The sequence below is a fragment of the Schistocerca serialis genome, chromosome 3 (genome assembly GCF_023864345.2).
Source record: "Schistocerca serialis cubense isolate TAMUIC-IGC-003099 chromosome 3, iqSchSeri2.2, whole genome shotgun sequence".
NCBI lineage: Eukaryota > Metazoa > Arthropoda > Insecta > Orthoptera > Acrididae > Schistocerca > Schistocerca serialis.
Window position 1 is genome coordinate 679,540,252 of NC_064640.1, and position 21,668 is coordinate 679,561,919.

At 43.1% G+C, this 21,668-nt stretch overlaps 1 protein-coding gene across 1 annotated transcript in view; it reads right to left on the reverse strand.

Annotated features, from left to right (window-relative positions):
• Positions 1 to 3,499: 3,499 nt before the first annotated feature.
• The window catches only part of LOC126470561 (transforming growth factor-beta-induced protein ig-h3-like), a 367,429-nt gene continuing 349,260 nt past the window's right edge, over positions 3,500 to 21,668 (reverse strand). Inside the window, exons 13-14 of the mRNA XM_050098498.1 lie at positions 17,547 to 17,669; positions 3,500 to 4,203 (exon numbers count right to left, since the gene is read on the reverse strand). Of these exons, the coding sequence (XP_049954455.1) occupies positions 4,114 to 4,203; positions 17,547 to 17,669 (213 nt within the window). The 3' untranslated portion in view covers positions 3,500 to 4,113. The remainder of the gene's footprint in view (positions 4,204 to 17,546; positions 17,670 to 21,668) is intronic.

Consider the following 21,668-nt stretch of genomic DNA (forward strand, 5'->3'; position numbering starts at 1 on the left):
TAAGTTCTGGGGGACTGATGACCTCAGATATTAAGTCCCATAGTGTTCAGAGCAATTTGAACCACTTTTTTGCCATCGCCAGCGTGATGGGTGACGCAAACATGAAGGAAGCACAGGGAGTTCACAGCTAGGCCCCTGTGGAAGGGCACATCACTGTGACTGGGAGAAAGTCGACCCCACCAAGGGGGTTCCATCGCTATGTGTACTTCCTGAACGTAGATCCTCGGCATCGATATCATCCACCCAAGAGACAGATGTCTCACTGGGGCGGTTCAGTGAAACACTATCAGAGGTGCCCCGAAAGGTAGCGTCAGACACAGAAATGAAGGCAACCATATCAGACGCAGTCGGGGGAAGGTCGGTGTCTGTAGGTGGATGTTGACTGGATACAGAAGTGGGCTCTGAGCACTATGGGATTTAACTGCTAAGGCCATCGGTCCCCTAGAACTTAGAACTACTTAAACCTAACTAACCTAAGGACATCACACACACCCATGCCTGAGGCAGGATTCGAACCTGCGACCGTAGCAGTCGCGCGGTTCTGAACTGAAGCGCTTAGAACCGCTCGGCCACCGCGGCCGGCACAGAAGTGGGGAGAGACATCGCATCATCCGGTGCCAGAGTGTCAGAGGACAGCGCATCATCAGTAGGAGGGTCGTCATCCTGTACCCACATCCAACGGAGATAGTCATCAGAAGGGGTACGGCATTGTCTCTTCCGTTTGCTCGACGGCGATCGCTTCGTAACATGTTGTTCTGTGTCGGATGGCGAGCAGCTGTCGTCCGACATACGTCCAGACGGCAGTACAGCTCCATGATCAACTACTATGAGGTCGGGACAGGCGGCTTGTGTCTGCTGAAGGCCATCGTCCAATGGTACTGCGTCCGATGGCAGTGTAGGAGAGACAGCAAAACGTCCATCAAGTTGTCAAGAGGAGTCGAAGTGCCGACTAATTGAGAGTGGCTGCAGCAAGCAGTCCCGCTGCGGACGCATAAGATAGAGGTAACACACTGGGCGCCGCAGGGGGAGCGACGTCTCTGATCAACGGCTGAACCAGTCTACGATGGAGACATACAGAGCTGACATGGTCTTCCTAGCCATAAATTGAACAAGTGCACAGCTGGCCATCGTTCATGACGACAGCCCTACAACTGGTAATAACCAAGTAGGAAGGCACGTGTTCCCTCAGATCAGTTTTTATCTGGCAGACACAAATGAGGACATGGTAGGCTTAGAACGTCTTCCACGTTTCAGCAACGCGACTGACGACATTGCCATAAGGTTTAAAAGCGACCACCACAACGTCCGACGGCACCTCAAACGGGAGTTCAGAAACTCTCAACGGTCGGAGGCCAAAACCAGCGCGATCAACCACGACGCTCCCTACGTGGCCGTCAGAGTATCGGTACTTGATATCATTATCGGGACGCCACACAACATAGGAGCACAGCTCCTCATTCGGCAGATTTATGTGCACAGTGTAACTGAAGATCGAAAAATGAATTCCGAGAACATATCACGGCGGGAGACAACTGTATAAACTGTTCTATTTCATACGCCTTTGGTCGTTCATGATCCAAAGGAAAAGTCAATTTAATCATGGCTCAGCGGTAGGAAAATGTCATGATGGTCGATGAAGATAAGCTGCTATGCACAAGTAAACAAACGCGCCCTCTCTCACAACGAGCACCACAGTGCCTTGGAGACAACAGCACTTTAAAAATTTCTCATACTTTCGAGATGCACAATACGCTATACACAATTTAAAAGCAAAATACTGACCTAGTGCTGCGAGAAATATAGCACTCGTAGTTCCGGAAGGGATGACGTCACATCAGACTATGTGCAGTAGAATACAGACAGCTGTGTCACTTCTCTGAGTTGATCATAGCTTGGCTGTCCATAATCGCAATACTTGACTCTATTTTCTAGTTATCACGGAGAGAGCGCTACAAAACATGTTTTCCTCCATTATATTAGAATACCAGCACGCATGTTAAGAGAAATGGCATTGTTTTAGTGCAAATTCCGACTCGTATGCAATGAGAAATGGTGTAATTCTAGTGCGATTTCCGGCCCGCATTCGAAGGGAAATTTCGTAATTTTACTGCGATATTTAGAATGTGCTGGAGAACATTAGCATATGATAAGTACCGGCCGCCACAGTTAACGACATTTGAAACGTCTTGGAAAGATGAGTTCAATGATTGGGGCGAGGGGACCAAACAGCGAGGTCGTCGGTCGCATCGGATGAGAGAACGATGGGGAAGTAAATGGGCCGTCCCTTTAAAAGGCACCATCACGGCATTTGCCTGAAGTGATGCAGGGAAATCACGGAAAACCTAAGTCAGGATGGCCAGACGCGGGCCGATGTGTGTCCAAAGTGCTAACCACTGCGCCACCTCGCTCGGTAGATCAACGATATAATGTTTGCTAAGGCTTAGCGAAATTTTCACAAAACCAGCCAGATAACTTCTACACTTACATCTATACTCTGCATACATCTGTGGAGCACATGGCACATGGTTCGTCCCATTGTACCCGCCAGTTATTATGGTTTTCCCCATTCCATTCATACATGGAGCGCGGGAAGAATGACTGTTTAAATCTCTCTATGCACGCTGTAATTAATCTAATCGTATTCTCACGGCCACTATGAGAGCGATACTAAGTAGAAGCGCCAAAGCATGCTCAAGGGGCTTTCCCTTCTACTATTAATTGATCAGAACTTGGTTCAGTGCCGGAAACACGTAGCAGATGAGAGACAGCACCATTCCTCTTGTTGCGACAGTGGTATTTAGAAAATAATGTTACTGCTTTGCGTAAATATTTTTGTAGAATGTGAGAAGCTTTATATCATTGAACCCCTCTTTCCAAGAGGTTTCAGGTGCCATTAAAAAGAAAATTTTTCCAATGAAGAACCGGTATATCAGTAGATTCAAGTGTTACCAACAGATCTATAGCAAGCCCATTTCTGTGCTACTACTAGGCAGAAACTTTATTTCGACACCTAGAACTGTTTACGAAACACTCGAGGAGTCCAAGTTATGTGGTTCACCCTGTATATAATAAAAAGTTTTAAAAATTACTTAAAAATAGTACTTTCATCTGGGTGCATGTAAATATGGCCAGTAAAATGTATTAGCGACACGGCTATGCAGCTTACAAGTATCCAGAAACAAATGACTGGAAACTTCAAGCTCTGTGCTTCTTGGTACAGGCCTGGTTCTGTGGCACCAATTTTCCAATTTTCAGCTCTTTTCAGCTTCCTGTTTTGTTTTCAGCTATGGTGTTTGTTGCAGTCTGTGGGGATGTCAGGCATCCACCTCACAGTGTTGCGATAAAATAGTTTGTGATTTCAAATAAATCTGTAATGACAATCTCAGTTGAATGAGCAAAATATTTCTGTGCTTTTGTGTGTGTGTGTGTGTGTGTGTGTGTGTGTGTGTGTGTGTGTGTGTAGCAAGAAGAAAATACAAAATTAATAAAACAAATAGTATCAAGAGTAATAAAAATACAAATGGAATTTATTTTAATGTCATCACATGATTTATCCACTATAAACTACAACGCATTAAATACAAATGACAAATTAGTTAATTGTGATAATCAGTTGGTCGCATTAAGTGTTATTAAAAAAGTTAAAAAAGTTGAGGCGTGGGTCACTTCTCCAGAAAGTAATAATCCGTTGAGATAAATACTGGTAAAGGTACCGGTACGTGACCTAACAAGAAACGTTGTACGGTGAAACGCGCTGACAAAGACGCGTCGTCGAGATGAATTAGTGTAAAAACGTAATGTATTCTTCTTACTGCTATCATTCTGCGTTCCACGACTGTAGGTTCTTCCGAATTCCTTGCAGAATGTTTAACGGGGCACGTCACTCAATACACAGTAACAGGAACAGCCATATACAGCCATACGATGAGTCTCGATCTTAGATGACGTATACGATAGGTCAATTGCAGAAATTCCCGAAAGAACTTTTATTGTGGTATTTAAATGATTTCACTCGTTTGACTGAGGGATTATTGGATGCATACGGCAAATTATATACGATTTCCTGTCGTGGCGAATTTTACGACGATGACGCGAAGTCATGCAAAACTCCGGTCATTGCTCTGGCAGCAGGACCTCATTTATAACGTGGATCACACCGTTCGTATTCACAATATCGCAGTTCACCATCGTCGCGTCGTTCACCTGAAAAAGAAACAAAATAATAAGCTACAAGAACTTGTAGAGTTTTGTGTAACAGTGTACAGTCTGAATCATAGTGTTTAATATTTTTAAATTGGTGGAAGTAAGACAAAGTGAGCGCACAAAATTCCACGAGTTTTGTCTTAAAACAAGGAAAACGAGGGATACAATGAAACTAGCTTTGTTCGCCTTCAAAATAATCGCGACATCACACACATCCATGCCCGAGGCAGGGTTCGAACCTGCGACCGTAGTAGTCGCGCTTCCGGACTGAAGCGCCTAGAACCGCTCGGCCACCATGGCCGGCCCAACCAGCGTCCTTGATGGAAAACATATAACAATTCCTAAACTTAGCCATTCTAGACGTCAGTACTACAATTACAATATCGCTTTTCAGTTGTTCTTCTGACAAAAACATATGCAAGATAGAAATTTCCAGCGGTTGATGTTTGAGATTATGGAAAACACGGTGATGCTGGTGTACTGAAAAATGAGGTTTTTCATTAAAAAATTTGATCAAATTGGCTTATTTTGCCTGGGCATTTCATCCTCCAAAGTGAGATTTGAAAGTGCTACCTGTGTTTGTTGGGCAGGAAGCATTTCCAATAATGGTTCAAATGGTTCAAATGGCTCTGAGCACTATGGGACTCAACTGCTGAGGTCATTAGTCCCCTAGAACTTAGAACTAGTTAAACCTAACTAACCTAAGGACATCACAAACATCCATGCCCGAGGCAGGATTCGAACCTGCGACCGTAGCAGTCTTGCGGTTCCAGACTGCAGCGCCTTTAACCGCACGGCCACTTCGGCCGGCATTTCCAATAATAACACTCGTAGAATGATCATAACCTACAAGAAATTTATCAGCTGAAAAAGCGTTTCCAACGAGAGACTTTTTCCAGCAAGAGATGTTGTGGAAGACTCCTTCGATATTCCCTAATCAGAGTGGAGAACTTTATTGAAAGCCACAGGTTCTGATGTTCAAAATGCTGTAGCAGTCATAAAGGCGGCTAAAATTCTGCATAATGCTGCCGTTGATAGCGATGGTAATGAATCTATATCATCTACTGTCAAAAGCAAGCTAACCTCGGGGACAAACACAAGTCCACCAGTGAAATTAAATTCTTCTCACACAGAAGCAACGATTAGAACCGCATTTTGCCGTTATTTTAATTAGTACAAGCAGTAAATTTACAATTAAGTTCATTTAAGGGCGTGTCCATTCAATGATATAAATGTGATCAGCCCAACATTTTTCTTACTGATTGCTGTATGAACTTACATGCGCTCTAACCTATTACGTTTTATAGAGCGCGCGGCATTGCCTGTCCCACGTCTAAACGCCTTTTTGTGCCCATACACATGTGCGCATTTGTAAAACATACTGTTAATCAGTATCGATCAATTCACAGCACATCTTGGGCACCTCTATTAGCTGATTAGAGACAGTTAATCAAAATGACATAAGCTGACCTAGAGGGCATACAGGCAGGAGTTGTGGAGTGGCATTCGTGTCAGTTTTGCGTTGAATAAAGAAATGGTTGTGAAATTTCGTCACAAATGACTATGGGTACACTTGCTACTGGTCTATATCCATTATACGAGGGTTAGTACTTAAATAGTGGCAACTATTTACTCACAACCGATACAAAAGAGTTACATGTTTGCATCTGTTACTGTCCTTCAAAGTAGTCACCAGCGTTGTGTAGAACCCGTTGCCAGCGATGTGGAAGGCGTAGTATACTGTTAGCAGAGCCTGTTCTGTTGATGGTGCGAATGGAGCGGTCTACTGCCTGTCGAATCTCTGGAAGAGTTCTGAAGCGAATACTATGAAATGGTTCCTTCATCTTCGGAATCAAATCAAAGTCACAAGGACTTGAGTCCTGGGAGTATGGTGGATGGTACAGTGCTTCCCAGTCCAATCGACCCAACAGAGCAGCCACAGCTTGCGCTGTATGCGCCCGCGCATTGTCGTGCAAAATGATGGGTGCGTTGCCCAGAAAGTGTCGCCGCTTCTTTCGCAAAGCTGGTTGCAGGTGATGCTCCAAAAACGAACAGTAATACTGTGCAATGACGGTGCCCGTTGTTCCTGTTTCGAAAACATAGTGACACCGTTATGTTAGACCGCTCGCTCACAAGTGACTATGTTTCCCTCGGTTGTGCGCACGCCGGTGACGTGGGATGGGCGAGTCCATTTGCTCGGAGGTAAGGTAGGTATATCAACAACGTGTGCTATAAGTGACAATAATAGATTCCATTGCATAGTGTTTGAACAGTAGTGTTGCCACTTCAAAATGGTTCAAATGGCTCTGAGCACTACAGGACTTAATATCTGAGGTCATCAGTCCCCTAGAACTTAGAACTGCTTAAACCTAACCAACCTAAGGACGACACCCACATCCATGCCCGAGGCAGGATTCGAACCTACGACCGTAGCGGTCGCGCGATTCCAGACTGAAGCACCTAGAACGGCTCGGCCACTCCAGCCGGCTAACGCACGTAACTACTTATAGTTTTTCAGGCTAGAGAGTGCACATGCCGACTCTGAAAATGTTGTCAGCTGAGACTTGAAATATGAAGTTCAACACGATTCTGTGCTACACAGACAAAAAATGTAGTTGTACAGTATTTTAAGACTACACCAGTAACTTATACCACAGAAAAATTACGTGTATGAGAACGTGTCAACCAATATTGCCTATTTTGTAAGACTTGATTACTGCTCGAAACATGCACCATTTCTTAAACTGTGGTAAAGATTATTTTTATTTTCTCTCTTCATAATCTGTTCAGGAAATATATTTCTTTCATTTATCGTTTATCAGGATTATGCTATTTTGTTATTTCTTTCAAGACATTTATGTTGTCCTGTGAGCCATTGTACTACAATATAACTGTGACCACACTACTTTCGACTGTCTCTCACACAAATAACTTGTTACAAGGAACGGACAAGTTCTGTGGAGCTCCCAGAATGCTCAAATGTTCAAAATTTACGCAATAGCTCGCAGCCTTTGCAGGTTTTTTTTAGTGAATGAATGAATGCACGTTTCAGTTGCAGGAACGCATGTGTAATACACACTGGTGAGTCAAAACTATACTTAATAGTGTACTTATACATCTTTAGAATTCTATGTGACGTGGATTCGACAAGTCCTTAGCAGATTTTCGAAGGTATGTGATACCAGATGTCTACGAACAGGTCACGCAATTTTTTTCAATTACGGGCGGGTAGTTGTGACAGCAGCGCTGGCGGCCGATAGCACCCCAGATGTGCTCCATAGGGTTCGTATCTGGTGAATTTGGTGGCCATGCTCTTCAAACCACTGTAACAAGATTCTGGACTTGTGACACGGGAAGTTATCCTATTGGAAGATTCTATCGCCGTCGGAGAAGACAAGCATGAAGGGATGCAGGTGGTTAAAATAATGGTAACATAGTCAAAAGCAGTCACGATGCCTACGATTAATACCACAGGTCCCATGGAAGCCCAGGAGAACGTCCCTCATCGTATAATACTGTCCTATCCCGCCTGTGTTTATAGCACGATCCATGTTTCCACCAGCCGTTTGTCTGGATGACGGCGTCTCTGGACACGGCCGCGGACCTCGTTAACACGAAACGTGATTCATCGGACCAAGCGAGACGGTTCCATCGGTCCACGGTCACAGCTCGATGAATCCCGTGCCCACAGGAATCGTAAATGACGATGTCGTCGAGTCACCATGCGAACACATAGGGATCGTTGCTGCGGAGCCCCATGTTCAAAATGGACACTGTTCAGTGTGATCTAAAATACGTCTGCCTGCACCAATAATGTACTCAGTTGTGGGATTTGCTACAGATCGTCACCTATCCTGCTTTTAAGAGAGGAAAAGCCTTCAACCTCCATGTATTCTACTGAGGCGTCGACGTGGGCACCTTGTGGTTTCACTGTCCTTCAACCAGTTTCCATATACACTTGCATGCGGACAGCTGACCAGTTTCGCCGTTTCCAAGATGCGCGTTCTCAGTCGCCGGGCCATAACAATCTGTCCCTTGCCAAAATCTCTAATGCCAGTGCATTTCCCCATTTGTAGTCCATATGGTGGCTAGAGTGATTCACCTTTTTTTTTCTTTTTTTTTTCCCTCCCTCTGTGCTACAGGCCCATTGCCCATACAATCTGCCGTGGATGAGTGAATCAGGTTACGGCAAAATTTATTTATTGATTTCCCATTCATCTCTGCTCTGCTTACATACTTTCCTTACCATGTTACGTGCTCACAACGTCTACAGGCGCATTCAGTATCGCAGTGGGCAGCGGTCATAATATTTTGGCTTCAGTATACATCCTCTTGCTTTATTTTAATTTTTCTATGGTCTGTGCATAGTCCTATTCAGTGGTCGTATATCCCTTTTCAGAATGATGATAAGTAAGGAGAACACATTTGGTTACTATAGGTTTGTGATGTCTTCGGTTTTAAGCGAAGTGGGCTTTTCCCAGCGCTCCTACGACATGCATTGTATGGTACAATTTCATAATCGATTATCGAAGTAAAGTCGATTGCGACACCTAACAACAAACTGTTTGATCCTACCCCATTGTATATCAAATGAATTACACTTTATTTGATACATGACATATTTATAACAACAGCATAACCTTCCTGATTCCATAGATACCACACACTCCCTCTGAAACTGTATTTTAGGAACTGCAACTGAAACTGTATTCTAGGATTCCCGTAAGAAATCCATATTTCGAATGTTTGAATCAGTTTAATTCGTCACCCCATATTTTTCTACCACATTTTGAGGATCCATGGCAACTAAATATCGTAATATGATAACTGGGTTCATGGGGGACTTGTTCAATTGATTAAATTAAAAATCGCGTCACGTATTAACAAAAGGAGCTGTTCCGCATTATTAAAATTCAGTTAAACAACTGTTTTGGAAAGTACCTTTCATTCAGTTGATCCCGGAGGACAGAATATAACGTTTTAGACTTACAACGGTAACCAACGCATCATCTGAATCAATATCAATAAAATATAAGTAGTAATATTAAGTTCTCGATAACTTCGCAAATACTGCAGAGCCACACAATCTAAGATCAGTTTTGAAATAAATACGAAAATTCCAATAAGACGAGATACTTCACACATCAATTCTAAGTTGTTTTAAATTTCGTAAAAATTTCATTTATTTTGTGCTAAGATGACAGATAAGATTGAGGAAATAATAGTGGACTCAAGTATGATTGACACTCCACTGATACACATTCAAATAAATTTAATAAGCAAAGGAAAAACGCTCTTAAGTTCATACTAATATAAATTAAAATAACACTAGCCTCCAGGCAGCTTAATTATGAACTTTTTTTATTCTTCATGTTTGTGACCTCACATCCCTTAAACTGGTGAGGAGAGGATTGTCTTTAATATATTTTGGAAAGATGCCAAACCGGCAGTTCAGAGTGAACTGAGAGGTCGTTTAGACCTGCAGTTCTTTTAATTTATACGAATACCATCCAAAAGTAGATTGGTAATAGTGCATATGCATGTCGAATATCAATGTTACTGGGAACATCTTTTGTAAATCGTTTACGAAATAAATATCTTGCTATGAGGAAAAGCTTTGACTTATGAGTATTAACATAGCACACAGATACAAAACCTGAGCAAAAGTGAACTTTGGGATCAGAAACCTGGAATGGACTGTAGCCATTAAATTCATCAGATTACAGCGACGAAATCCACAAGTTGTATTTGTGGCGTGGCTGAGTGAGGGTTCAGACTTGATTTTCATCGACCCCAAGTATAGGTAACGTCACAACCGTTTTTTTTTTCAATCAGGTATAAAATAGTACATTCATCGCAGTTACGTATTTGGTGAGGCAGCTTCGCCTTGTTTCACTTAAACGTGGCCACAGTGATCTCTGACATACGGATTCTAGGTCTCTTTTGACAGAATTTAATATTTTTGTTGTCTGTCAGGCAGATACGTTTCCCAACTCCAAGTATTCTCCCAACATTGTCTCCACTGAGTCAGTACATTCACGTGTGAACACACACTTAAATTCCTCAATCACTCTGTTCCGAATCACAACCAGATCATGAACCGATGGATTATTGATATGAGGCTGGGTATTTCGTAAGTACAACGTTTATTATGATTGATTCCCGACCGTTCCCAGAATTTTATTTTTACATTTGTCCTCATTTGACCTGCGGAAGTTCTTGAAGTAGGCCTATTTGAAAAATGTAAAGCTGTACCGTAATTCGGATTCAACGTTAGACTGCAGGTTAATCTAGTTGTATAATGTACAGTAAAGCACGTGCTGTTCAAACTGATTTTCCGGTTGATGACTGCTTTTAATAAATTTTACAAGTCTGAACTTGTGATATTGATAGTATGCAGCCATGATAGTAACGAAATCATCCAACTTTGCAACAATATAATAACACCAGAGACAGTAGTAGTAGTATTTCTTCGAGTATATACTATTGGATGATTAGCACCACGCTTACTCTGGCAGTGTTGTCTGGCAAGCGTAAATTACAGGACAAGTCTCTCTTTATATGGCAGAAGGAGACATCATCAGATTATGTCTGTAATTTCATAGTATATCTTCTTCGTTAGACCTCTCATCTGCAAGCATGTGGTCCATTTCCACAAACTGCGCTGACTGGTGGGTTTGCTAGAAACATGCAAACATGTCAATGTCAGTGTCAGCGACAGTGTGACATTTAATGCACACTACATAACTTTTCTACATACAGCTGCCTCCAAAAAACAGTTGGGCAGTCACGAATCACGTGCTCGGAACTTCTACCAGCAGCGAACCACCCGCTATTCGGCTTTCGGTGGTAGTTGAACGACAGGGAAAGCCAGGTTACTTGTCGTGACGTAGTACTAACGAGATGCAACGTTAGACGTTCTTAGATTGTCCAATGTCCACTACAAATTATTGTTATTTGTAGTAAATGACAAAGATTTTGTGCTATATGAGAGATGGTTGGGAAGATTAAGACGTTCCACGAAATTTAAGCTTTAGTAATAACAAAAAAAGCAAACCTTCGAGACAGTCTATTACCAAAATATGCCTCATGAAGATCTACAAACATCAGACGGGTTTCTTGATCGGTGTTTGGACTTCTCTCTGTTACTTGTTTCAAACGAAACACATTGTGGGTGCAAGCGCTGCGAGCTTTGAGTCCTGACTGCTCTTCTTCCTGTTGATCCTTGTATTCTGATTCCATCAGATTTATTAGAATCCTTCGATACAAACGACTCATTGCACTTGTCACTGAACTCCCTCTGTAATTTGCACGATTCAGTTTATTTACTTTCTTGTAAATGGACGACACCCAGGCATCGTTCCACTGACCTGGTACACGTTGGTCGGTTGATTCGGGGGAGAGGACCAAACAACAAGATCATCGGTCCCATCGGATTAGGGAAGGATGCGGAAGGAAGGCGGCCGTGCCTTTTCAAAAAACCCATCGCGGCATTTACCTGAAGCGATTTAGAGAAATCACAGAAAACCTAAATCAGGATGGCTGGACTCAGGTTTGAACCGTCGTCCTCCCGAATGCGAGTCCAGTGTGCTAGCCACCCACTTCGGTCGGTACCTGGTACAGGAGCACCGTCTAAGAACATGTTTATATACCAGGTCAAGACTTCGAATAGTTTCTTTGTTCCACACTTGATGAATTCTCCTAGGATTCCTGCTGGACCTATACGTCGGCCATTTTTCAATTTATGTAGAGTTCTCTTAAGTGTGGAAACGTCGAGGTTTATCTAGTATTCTTCGATTAATATTTCAGTCTGTGAAATGGTTTTATATTCATCCTTTTTTTCTGTCAGTAACGACTCGTAGTGGTCTACCCATTGTTTTCTTGATATTAATTGTATACTGGTACGATTCTCCTCGTTTGACTTAACACTTGTAATAAATTTCCATACTTCTGAACACTTTATTCCTTCTTAATGTGTGTTAACCTCAGTGCACTTTCTACTGATATGGATGAAATCTGCTCGTATACACTTTATTTTGCGGATGATGAAGTCATGACTGCCAACGGAGAAGATAATCTAAAATATATGGTTCGAAAAGCACAGGAAGAGTATGAACGATAGTACTTGGAACTTAACACCTACGAAAAAAAATTATCTTCAAATAGGGGCAGAACTCTCCGGCATCCAGCTCGATACAAATGTAATTGCAGTTCTCAATAGTTACACATATCTAGGAGCAGAATTTGGTACCGCTGGTAAATATGAAAAAGAAATTATGAAAACAGTAATTAATGTTAGAAGACTGGCCTATTGTTTAAACAGAATCCTTTGTAGCATCGAAACAGGAAAAAAAACAGAAGTTTATTACCTATGAAACTCTGATTAAAGGTTCCTTGTTGTGTGAGACACAGAGATGAGGAATTATACAGAATTAGCAGAAGAAGTTAGAGACCATGGAAATGAATGTGTTCAGACGCCCATTGGGAATATTCAGAAGAGAGAAAATACGTAACGAAGAGTTTCGATTTCGAATGGGCGTAGAAGTTCATTAACAACTGATATCGAACAGAAACAATTATTATCGGATGTTCACGTTCAATGGACTGGCTGAATTCAGGTTACCTAAAAAAAATATGCTATGGAAACTACTGAACCGCAGAAAACGAGGAAGAGCGAGGAAAACTTGTCAAGAGGCAATTGTGAAAGCAATGAGGTCAAGAGATCTAAGAGGAGCGCAATGCGAGGTTAGAGGACCATGGCGTCGTGGGTAATGATACCCATGAAATAAAAGCAAGCCTTCCATCCAGTTGTGCAGAAAACTGAGCCAAACGGGAATAATGCACTTGGAGTCTATGGCTCAGTAGAACTCGTGCTTCTCACTAGCCCATCTGTTCACTTAAGGAGAGGGAATTAAACAAAAAAAGGGGGCAGACTGATGTCAGTCAGTAAGTAACCAACAGGGCGGTCCTGTTCCATATCATCACACTCCGGAGCAATCAAATTCTGAGGATTCCGAGGCCTTCATGTTTTCTGCTAGCAACGCCGTCCACTAGATCATGGATAGTAAGACCCAAACGGAACATCTGCTCAGTATGCTAATGAATGGACGAGCACTAAAAGCCTGGTTGCTGTCAGAACTAACCAACGTACAACCATTTCTGATAACTGAAGGCTGTAATCGTTGCGCACCTGATCCTTGTATTCTGATTCCATCAGATTTATAAGAATCCTTCCATACTAATTTAAGATCTGAATACGATCACACGTAGTATAGCACTTCCCCATTACGTCCAATGCTGGGGTGCTATTCCAATGTCGGAGAGCCCTGTTAATAGTGACAATATAAGGGGAGATGTGAAACGGAATTTGTGGCGGGGAGGGTTTTAGTTGGGTAGCTCGTGCAGCTACTTTGACCATAATGAGGCGGTGGTGTACTGGTCAGCATATTTGCCTACTAAAAGTAAGAAGACCACGTTCGAGTCCTGGCCGCAGCACAAATTTTAATTCACTTCTTCAGCTTCCAACGTTATAGTAGATAAATTAGAAACTTAAATTTAATTTAAGGTCTATACGATCACATGTAGTATAACGCTCACCCATTACGTCCAATGTTGGGTGCTATTCGCTATTCCAATGTCGGAAAGCCCTGGTAATAGTGACAATATAAGGGGAGATCCCCCCCCGCCCCCCAAGAACCATGGACCTTGCCGTTGGTGGGGAGGCTTGCGTGCCTCAGCGATACAGATGGCCGTACCGTAGGTGCAACCACAACGGAGGGGTTTCTGTTGAGAGGCCAGACAAACGTGTGGTTCCCGAAGAGGGGCAGCAGCCTTTTCAGTAACTGCAGGGGCAACAGCCTGGATGATTGACTGATCTGGCCTTGTAACACTAACCAAAACGGCCTTGCTGTGCTGGTACTACGAGTGGCTGAAAGAAAGGGGAAACTACAGCCGAAATTTTTCCCGATGGCATGCAGCTTTACTGTATGGTTAAATGATGATGGCGTCCTCTTGGGTAAAATATTCCGGAGGTAAAATAGTCCCCCATTCGGATCTCCGGGCGGGGACTACTCAGGAGGACGTCGTTATCAGGAGAAAGAAAACTGGTGTTCTACGGATTGGAGCGTGGAATGTCAGATCCCTTAATCGAGCAGGTAGGTTAGAAAACTCAAAAAAGGAAATGGATAGGTTAAAGTCAGATATAGTGGGAATTAGTGAAGTTCGGTGGCAGGAGGAACAAGACTTTTGGTCAGGCGAATACAGGGTTATAAATACAAAATCAAATAGGGGTAATGCAGGAATCGGTTTAATAATGAATAAAAAAATAGGAGTGCGGGTAAACTACTGCAAACAGCATAGTGAACGCCTTATTGTGGCCAAGATAGACACGAAGCCCACGCCTACTACAGTAGTACAAGTTTATATGCCAACTAGCTCTGCAGATGACGAAGAAATTGAAGAAATGTATGATGAAATAAAAGAAATTATTCAGATAGTGAAGGGAGACGAAAATTTAATAGTCATGGGCGACTGGAATTCGGTAGTAGGAAAAGGGAGAGAAGGAAACGTAGTAGGTGAATATGGATTGGGGCTAAGAAATGAAAGAGGAAGCCGCCTGGTAGAATTTTGCACAGAGCACAACTTAATCATAGCTAACACTTGGTTAAAGAATCATAAAAGAAGGTTGTATACATGGAAGAAGCCTGGAGATACTGACAGGTTTCAGATAGATTACGTAATGGTAAGACAGAGATTTAGGAGCCAGGTTTTAAATTGTAAGACATTTCCAGGGGCAGATGTGGACTCAGACCACAATCTATTGGTTATGAACTGTAGATTAAAACTGAAGAAACTGCAAAAAGGTTGGAATTTAAAGAGATGGGACCTGTATAAATTGACTAAACCAGAGGTTGTACAGAGTTTCAGGGAGAGCATAAGCGAACAATTGACAGGAATTGGGGAAATAAATACAGTAGAAGAAGAATGGGTAGCTTTGAGAGATGAAGTAGTGAAGGCAGCAGAGGATCAACTAGGTAAAAAGACGAGGGCTGGTAGAAATCCTTGGGTAACGGAAGAAATATTGAATTTAATTGATGAAAGGAGAAAATATAAAAATGCTGTAAATGAAGCAGGCAAAAAGGAATACAAACGTCTCAAAAATGAGATTGACAGGAAGTGCAAAATGGCTAAGCAGGGATGGCTAGAGGACAAATGTAAGGATGTAGAGGCTTATCTCACTAGGGGTAAGATAGATACTGCCTACAGGAAATTTAAAGAGACCTTTAGAGAAAAGAGAACCACTTGTATGAATATCAAGAGCTCAGATGGAACCCAGTTCTAAGCAAAGAAGGGAAAGCAGAAAGGTGGAAGGATCTACACAAGGGCAATGTACTTGAGGACAATATTATGGAAATGGAAGTGGATGTAAATGAAGATGAAATGGGAGATACGATACTGCGTGGAGAGTTTGATAGAGCACTGAAAGACCTGGGTAGAAACAAAGCCCCGGGAGTCGACAACATTCCATCAGAACTACTGACGGCCTTGGGAGAGCCAGTCCTGACAAAACTCTACCATTTGGTGAGCAAGATGTATGAGACAGGCGAAATACCCTCAGACTTCAAGAAGAATATAATAATTCCAATCACAAAGAAAGCAGGTGCTGACAGATGTGAAAATTACCGAAATATCAGTTTAATAAGTCACGGATGCAAAATACCAACGCGAATTCTTCACAGACGAATGGAAAAACTGGTGGAAGCCGACTTCAGGGAAGATCAGTTTGGATTTCGTAGTAATATTGGAACACGTGAGGCAATACTGACCCTAAGATTATCTTAGAAGCTAGATTAAGGAAAGGCAAACCTACTTTTCTAGCATTTTTAGACTTAGAGAAAGCTTTTGGTAATGTTGACTGGAATACACTCTTTCAAATTCTGAAGGTGGCAGGGGTAAAATACAGGGAGCGAAAGGCTATTTACAATTTGTACACAAAACCAGATGGCAGTTATAAGAGTCGAGGGACATGAAAGGGAAGAGGGAAGCAGTGGTTGGGAAGTTAGTGAGACAGGGTTGTAGCCTCTCCCCGATGTTATTCAATCCGTATATTGAGCAAGCAGTGGAGGAAACAAAAGAAAAATTCGGAGTAAATTAAAATCCATGGAGAAGAAATAAAAACTTTGAGGTTCTCCGATGACATTGTAATTCTGTCAGAGACAGCAAAGGACTTAGAAGAGCACTTGAACGGAATGGATAGTGTGTTGAAAGGAGGATATAAGATGAACATCAACAAAAGCAAAACGAGGATAATGGAATGTAGTCGAATTAAGTCGGGTGATGCTGAAGGAATTAGATTAGGAAATGAGACACTTAGAGTAGTAAAGGAGTTTTGCTATTTGGGGAGCAAAGTAAATGATGATGGTCGAAGTAGAGAGGATATAAAATGTAGATTGGCAATGGCAAGGAAAGCATTTCTGAAGAAGAGAAATTTGTTAACATCGAGTGTTGATTTAAGTGTCAGGAAGTAGTTTCTGAAAGCGTTTGTATGGAGTGTAGCCATGTATGGAAGTGAAACATGGACGATAACTAGTTTGGACAAGAAAAGAGTAGAAGCTTCCGAAATGTGGTGCTACAGAAGAATGCTGAAGATTAGATGGGTAGATCATATAACTAACGAGGAGGTATTAAATAGGATTGGGGAGAAGAGAAGTTTGTGGCACAACTTAACTAGAAGAAGGGATCGGTTGGTAGGACATGTTCTGAGGCATCAAGGGATCACCAATTTGGTATTGGAGGGCAGCGTGGAGGGTAAAAATCATAGAGTGAGACCAAGAGATGAATACACTAAAGAGATACAGAAGGATGTAGGTTGCAGTGGGTACTGGGAGATGAAGAAGCTTGCACAGGATAGAGTAGCATGGAGAGCTGCATCAAACCAGTCTCAGGACTGAAGACCACAACAACAACAACAACAACAACAACAAGGGGAGATGTGAATTGGACTTGGTGGTGGGGAGGGTTTTTGACTTGGGTCGTTCGTGCAGCTCTGTTGATCATAATACTGCGGTTGTGTAATGGTCAGCATAATTGCCTACTAAAAGTAAGAAGACCCGCGTTCGAGTCCTGGCCGCAGCACAAATTCGAATTCACTTTTCACGTTAAAGCCTATAGTACTTCGAGAGAGACCTGTGTCGTGAATTTTAGACTATGTTGTATCTTTTCTTGACCTCTAGTACTTAAAATGTGACATGTTTGAAGCTGTAATGTTCTTTCATTATTTTACGTAATGCTGTGTGAGTTTAAGGATGTCCATTATAGGATGCAGAGCTGTATGTGTTTCTTACCTTAAGCTTTCCATTCTTCTTTACGACATCTACAACATCCTGCCGCGTTGGGACGTCGTAGAACAAATCGGGCTTGAAGGCTTCTGATGCCATCATCTTGTCCACCAGGTGGTTCTTGATTGTCTGAAAAGAAAAGTAATATACCAGTTATACCCCCAGTTTATACTAGATGCTTGAAACCATTGTTACTTGCTATATGAATATCAAATACGTAGAGTGATAACTTTATGGATAGGCAGGCTTAATAGCTTTGTAATCTGAATTAACATTTGTGCAAACGGCAACACCCAGAATGAATGGTCTTAATGAATCCCAAGTGGAAGTGTAAAAATATGTACCAAAAATAGTAACTTTTCTGGCATGCATCCATGATCCAATTATTTGCTCTTCCGATATTTCGGATGGGACCTTTCCACCCTAAATGAAAGCGAGTCGGTGACTGACTCCCGAGTTGAAAAAGCGCTATTTATGTACTAAGGTGCCAAAACCACTTGACTGGAAGGTATACTGGTGAGTATTAGAGACGGAGTAGTAAGCGTTCCGGCTGGAAAAAAGGACCAGGCGCGACTTTGATCACGCAGCCAACGCGATTTTCAGGCAACTGAGTTAGAGGAACCACCTGAAACTTATATTAGGTTGAGTAAATAGGGATTTCAAGCCTGCCGTTTTAGAATGTAATTGGAGAATCTTAGCTGCTGAGACACTGAGGTTCCGGACTGAAGCGCCTAGAACCGCTCGGTCACAGTGGCCGGCTGTGCCATGTTCTGTGCTTTTTTAATTTATTGCACTTCCTGAAAACTTTATGAAAGGTTATGAAGGACGTGGAACTCGCGTTATGAACGGTTTGCAGTAGGAAAGATTAACTGAAATTTTATTTTCTTTGCCTGAGTTGCTCTAGATAAATGATACAACAATTTTTGGCCAGATAAAAATTATTTTCCGGAAAATTTTGAGATATAGACTGAAATACACTGTATATAACTTCCACAAAATTTGTAAAGAAACAATAGTACTCTTTCAGGTTGGAGCTCTTATTTGTCACCTTTAATCAATGATATTCCATCTGAGAGCATGATGCAGGAGATTATGGGGTGGGAATGACTATATAGTTGCTATGGAAATTCCACTTATCGGGGTACACTACTATTTCGATCTTCTTTTATCGATACACATATCAGCAGCTCATGTGCCATGTCAAAAAAATGGTTCAAATGGCTTTAAGCATTATGGGAATTAACATGTGAAGTCATCAGTCCTCTAGATTTAGAACTACTTAAACCTAACTAACCTAAGGACTCCACACACATCCATGCCCAGGGCAGGATTCGAACCTGCGACCGTAGCAGTAGCGAGGTTCCGGACTGAAGCGCCTAGAACCGCTCGGTCACAGTGGCCGGCTGTGCCATGTTCTGTGCTTTTTTAATTTATTGCACTTCCTGAAAACTTTATGAAAGGGTAGAAGTTCTTCAAAATATTCTTAAAATCAGACTTAGGGCAATAAGGAGACTGATGAGCTCCGATGTTATGTCCCTTAGTGCTTAGAGACATTTGAACCAGTTGAACTTAGGGCAATATATACGTAACTCGAAAGGCTATTTACAATTTGTACAGAAACCAGATGGCAGTTATAAGAGTTGAGGGGCATGAAAGGGAAGCAGTGGTTGGGAAGGGAGTCAGACAGGGTTGTAGCCCCTCCCCGATGTTATTCAATCTGTATATTGAGCAAGCAGTAAAGGAAACAAAAGAAAAATTCGGAGTAGGTATTAAAATCCATGGAGAAGAAATAAAAACTTTGAGGTTCGCCGATGACATTGTAATTCTGTCAGAGACAGCAAAGGACTTGGAAGAGCAGTTGAACGGAATGGACAGTGTCTTGAAAGGAGGATATAAGATGAACATCAGCAAAAGCAAAACGAGGATAATGGAATGCAGTCGAATTACGCCGGGTGATGCTGAGGGAATTAAATTGGGAAATGGGACACTTAAAGTAGTAAAGGAATTTTGCTATTTGGTCGAAGTAGAGATGATATAAAATGTAGACTGCCAATGGCAAGGAAAGCGTTTCTGAAGAAGAGAAATTTGTTAACATCAAGTATTGATTTAAGAGTCAGGAAGTCGTTTCTGAAAGTACACTCCTGGAAATTGAAATAAGAACACCGTGAATTCATTGTCCCAGGAAGGGGAAACTTTATTGACACATTCCTGGGGTCAGATACATCACATGATCACACTGACAGAACCACAGGCACATAGACACAGGCAACAGAGCATGCACAATGTCGGCACTAGTACAGTGTATATCCACCTTTCGCAGCAATGCAGACTGCTATTCTCCCATGGAGACGACCGTAGAGATGCTGGATGTAGTCCTGTGGAACGGCTTGCCATGCCATTTCCACCTGGCGCCTCAGTTGGACCAGCGTTCGTGCTGGACGTGCAGACCGCGTGAGACGACGCTTCATCCAGTCCCAAACATGCTCAATGGGGGACAGATCCGGAGATCTTGCTGGCCAGGGTAGTTGACTTACACCTTCTAGAGCACGTTGGGTGGCACGGGATACATGCGGACGTGCGTTGTCCTGTTGGAACAGCAAGTTCCCTTGCCGGTCTAGGAATGGTAGAACGATGGGTTCGATGACGGTTTGGATGTACCGTGCACTATTCAGTGTCCCCTCGACGATCACCAGTGGTGTACGGCCAGTGTAGGAGATCGCTCCCCACACCATGATGCCAGGTGTTGGCCCTATGTGCCTCGGTCGTATGCAGTCCTGATTGTGGCGCTCACCTGCACGGCGCCAAACACGCATACGACCATCATTGGCACCAAGGAAGAAGCGACTCTCATCGCTGAAGACGACACGTCTCCATTCGTTCCTCCATTCACGCCTGTCGCGACACCACTGGAGGCGGGCTGCACGATGTTGGGGCGTGAGCGGAAGACGGCCTAACGGTGTGCGCGACCGTAGCCCAGCTTCATGGAGACGGTTGCGAATGGTCCTCGCCGATACCCCAGGAGCAACAGTGTCCCTAATTTGCTGGGAAGTGGCGGTGCGGTCCCCTACGGCACTGCGTAGGATCCTACGGTCTTGGCGTGCATCCGTGCGTCGCTGCGGTCCGGTCCCAGGTCGACGGGCACGTGCACCTTCCGCCGACCACTGGCGACAACATCGATGTACTGTGGAGACCTCACGCCCCACGTGTTGAGCAATTCGGCGGTACGTCCACCCGGCCTCCCGCATGCCCACTATACGCCCTCGCTCAAAGTCCGTCAACTGCACATACGGTTCACGTCCACGCTGTCGCGGCATGCTACCAGTGTTAAAGACTGCGATGGAGCTCCGTATGCCACGGCAAACTGGCTGACACTGACGGCGGCGGTGCACAAATGCTGCGCAGCTAGCGCCATTCGACGGCCAACACCGCGGTTCCTGGTGTGTCCGCTGTGCCGTGCGTGTGATCATTGCTTGTACAGCCCTCTCGCAGTGTCCGGAGCAAGTATGGTGGGTCTGACACACCGGTGTCAATGTGTTCTTTTTTCCATTTCCAGGAGTGTATTTGTATGGAGTGTAGCCATGTATGGAAGTGAAACATGGACGATAAATAGTTTGGACAAGAAGAGAAAAGAAGCTTTCGAAATGTGGTGCTACAGAAGAATGCTGAAGATTAGGTGGGTAGATCACATAGCTAATGAGGAGGTACTAAATAGAATTGGAGAGAAGAAGAGTTTGTGGCACAACTTGACAAGAAGAAGGGACCGGTTGGTAGGACACGTTCTGAGGCATCAAGGGATCACAAATTTAGCACTGGAGGGCAGCGTGGAGGGTAAAAATCGTAGAGGGAGACCAAGAGGTGAATACACTAAGCAGATTCAGAAGGATGTAGGCTGCAGTAAGTACTGGGAGATGAAGAAGCTTGCACAGGATAGGGTAGCATGGAGAGCTGCATCAAACCAGTCTCAGGACTGAAGACCACAACAACAACATACGTAACTAGCGATCATATTTATAATTCAGATTTCACATATACACTGAAGAGAAAAATCGCAACACCAAGAAATAATTAATGTAAAGTAATTAAATTTCGGGAATAGATTTATCTAGGTAACATATTTCAGTGATTAAC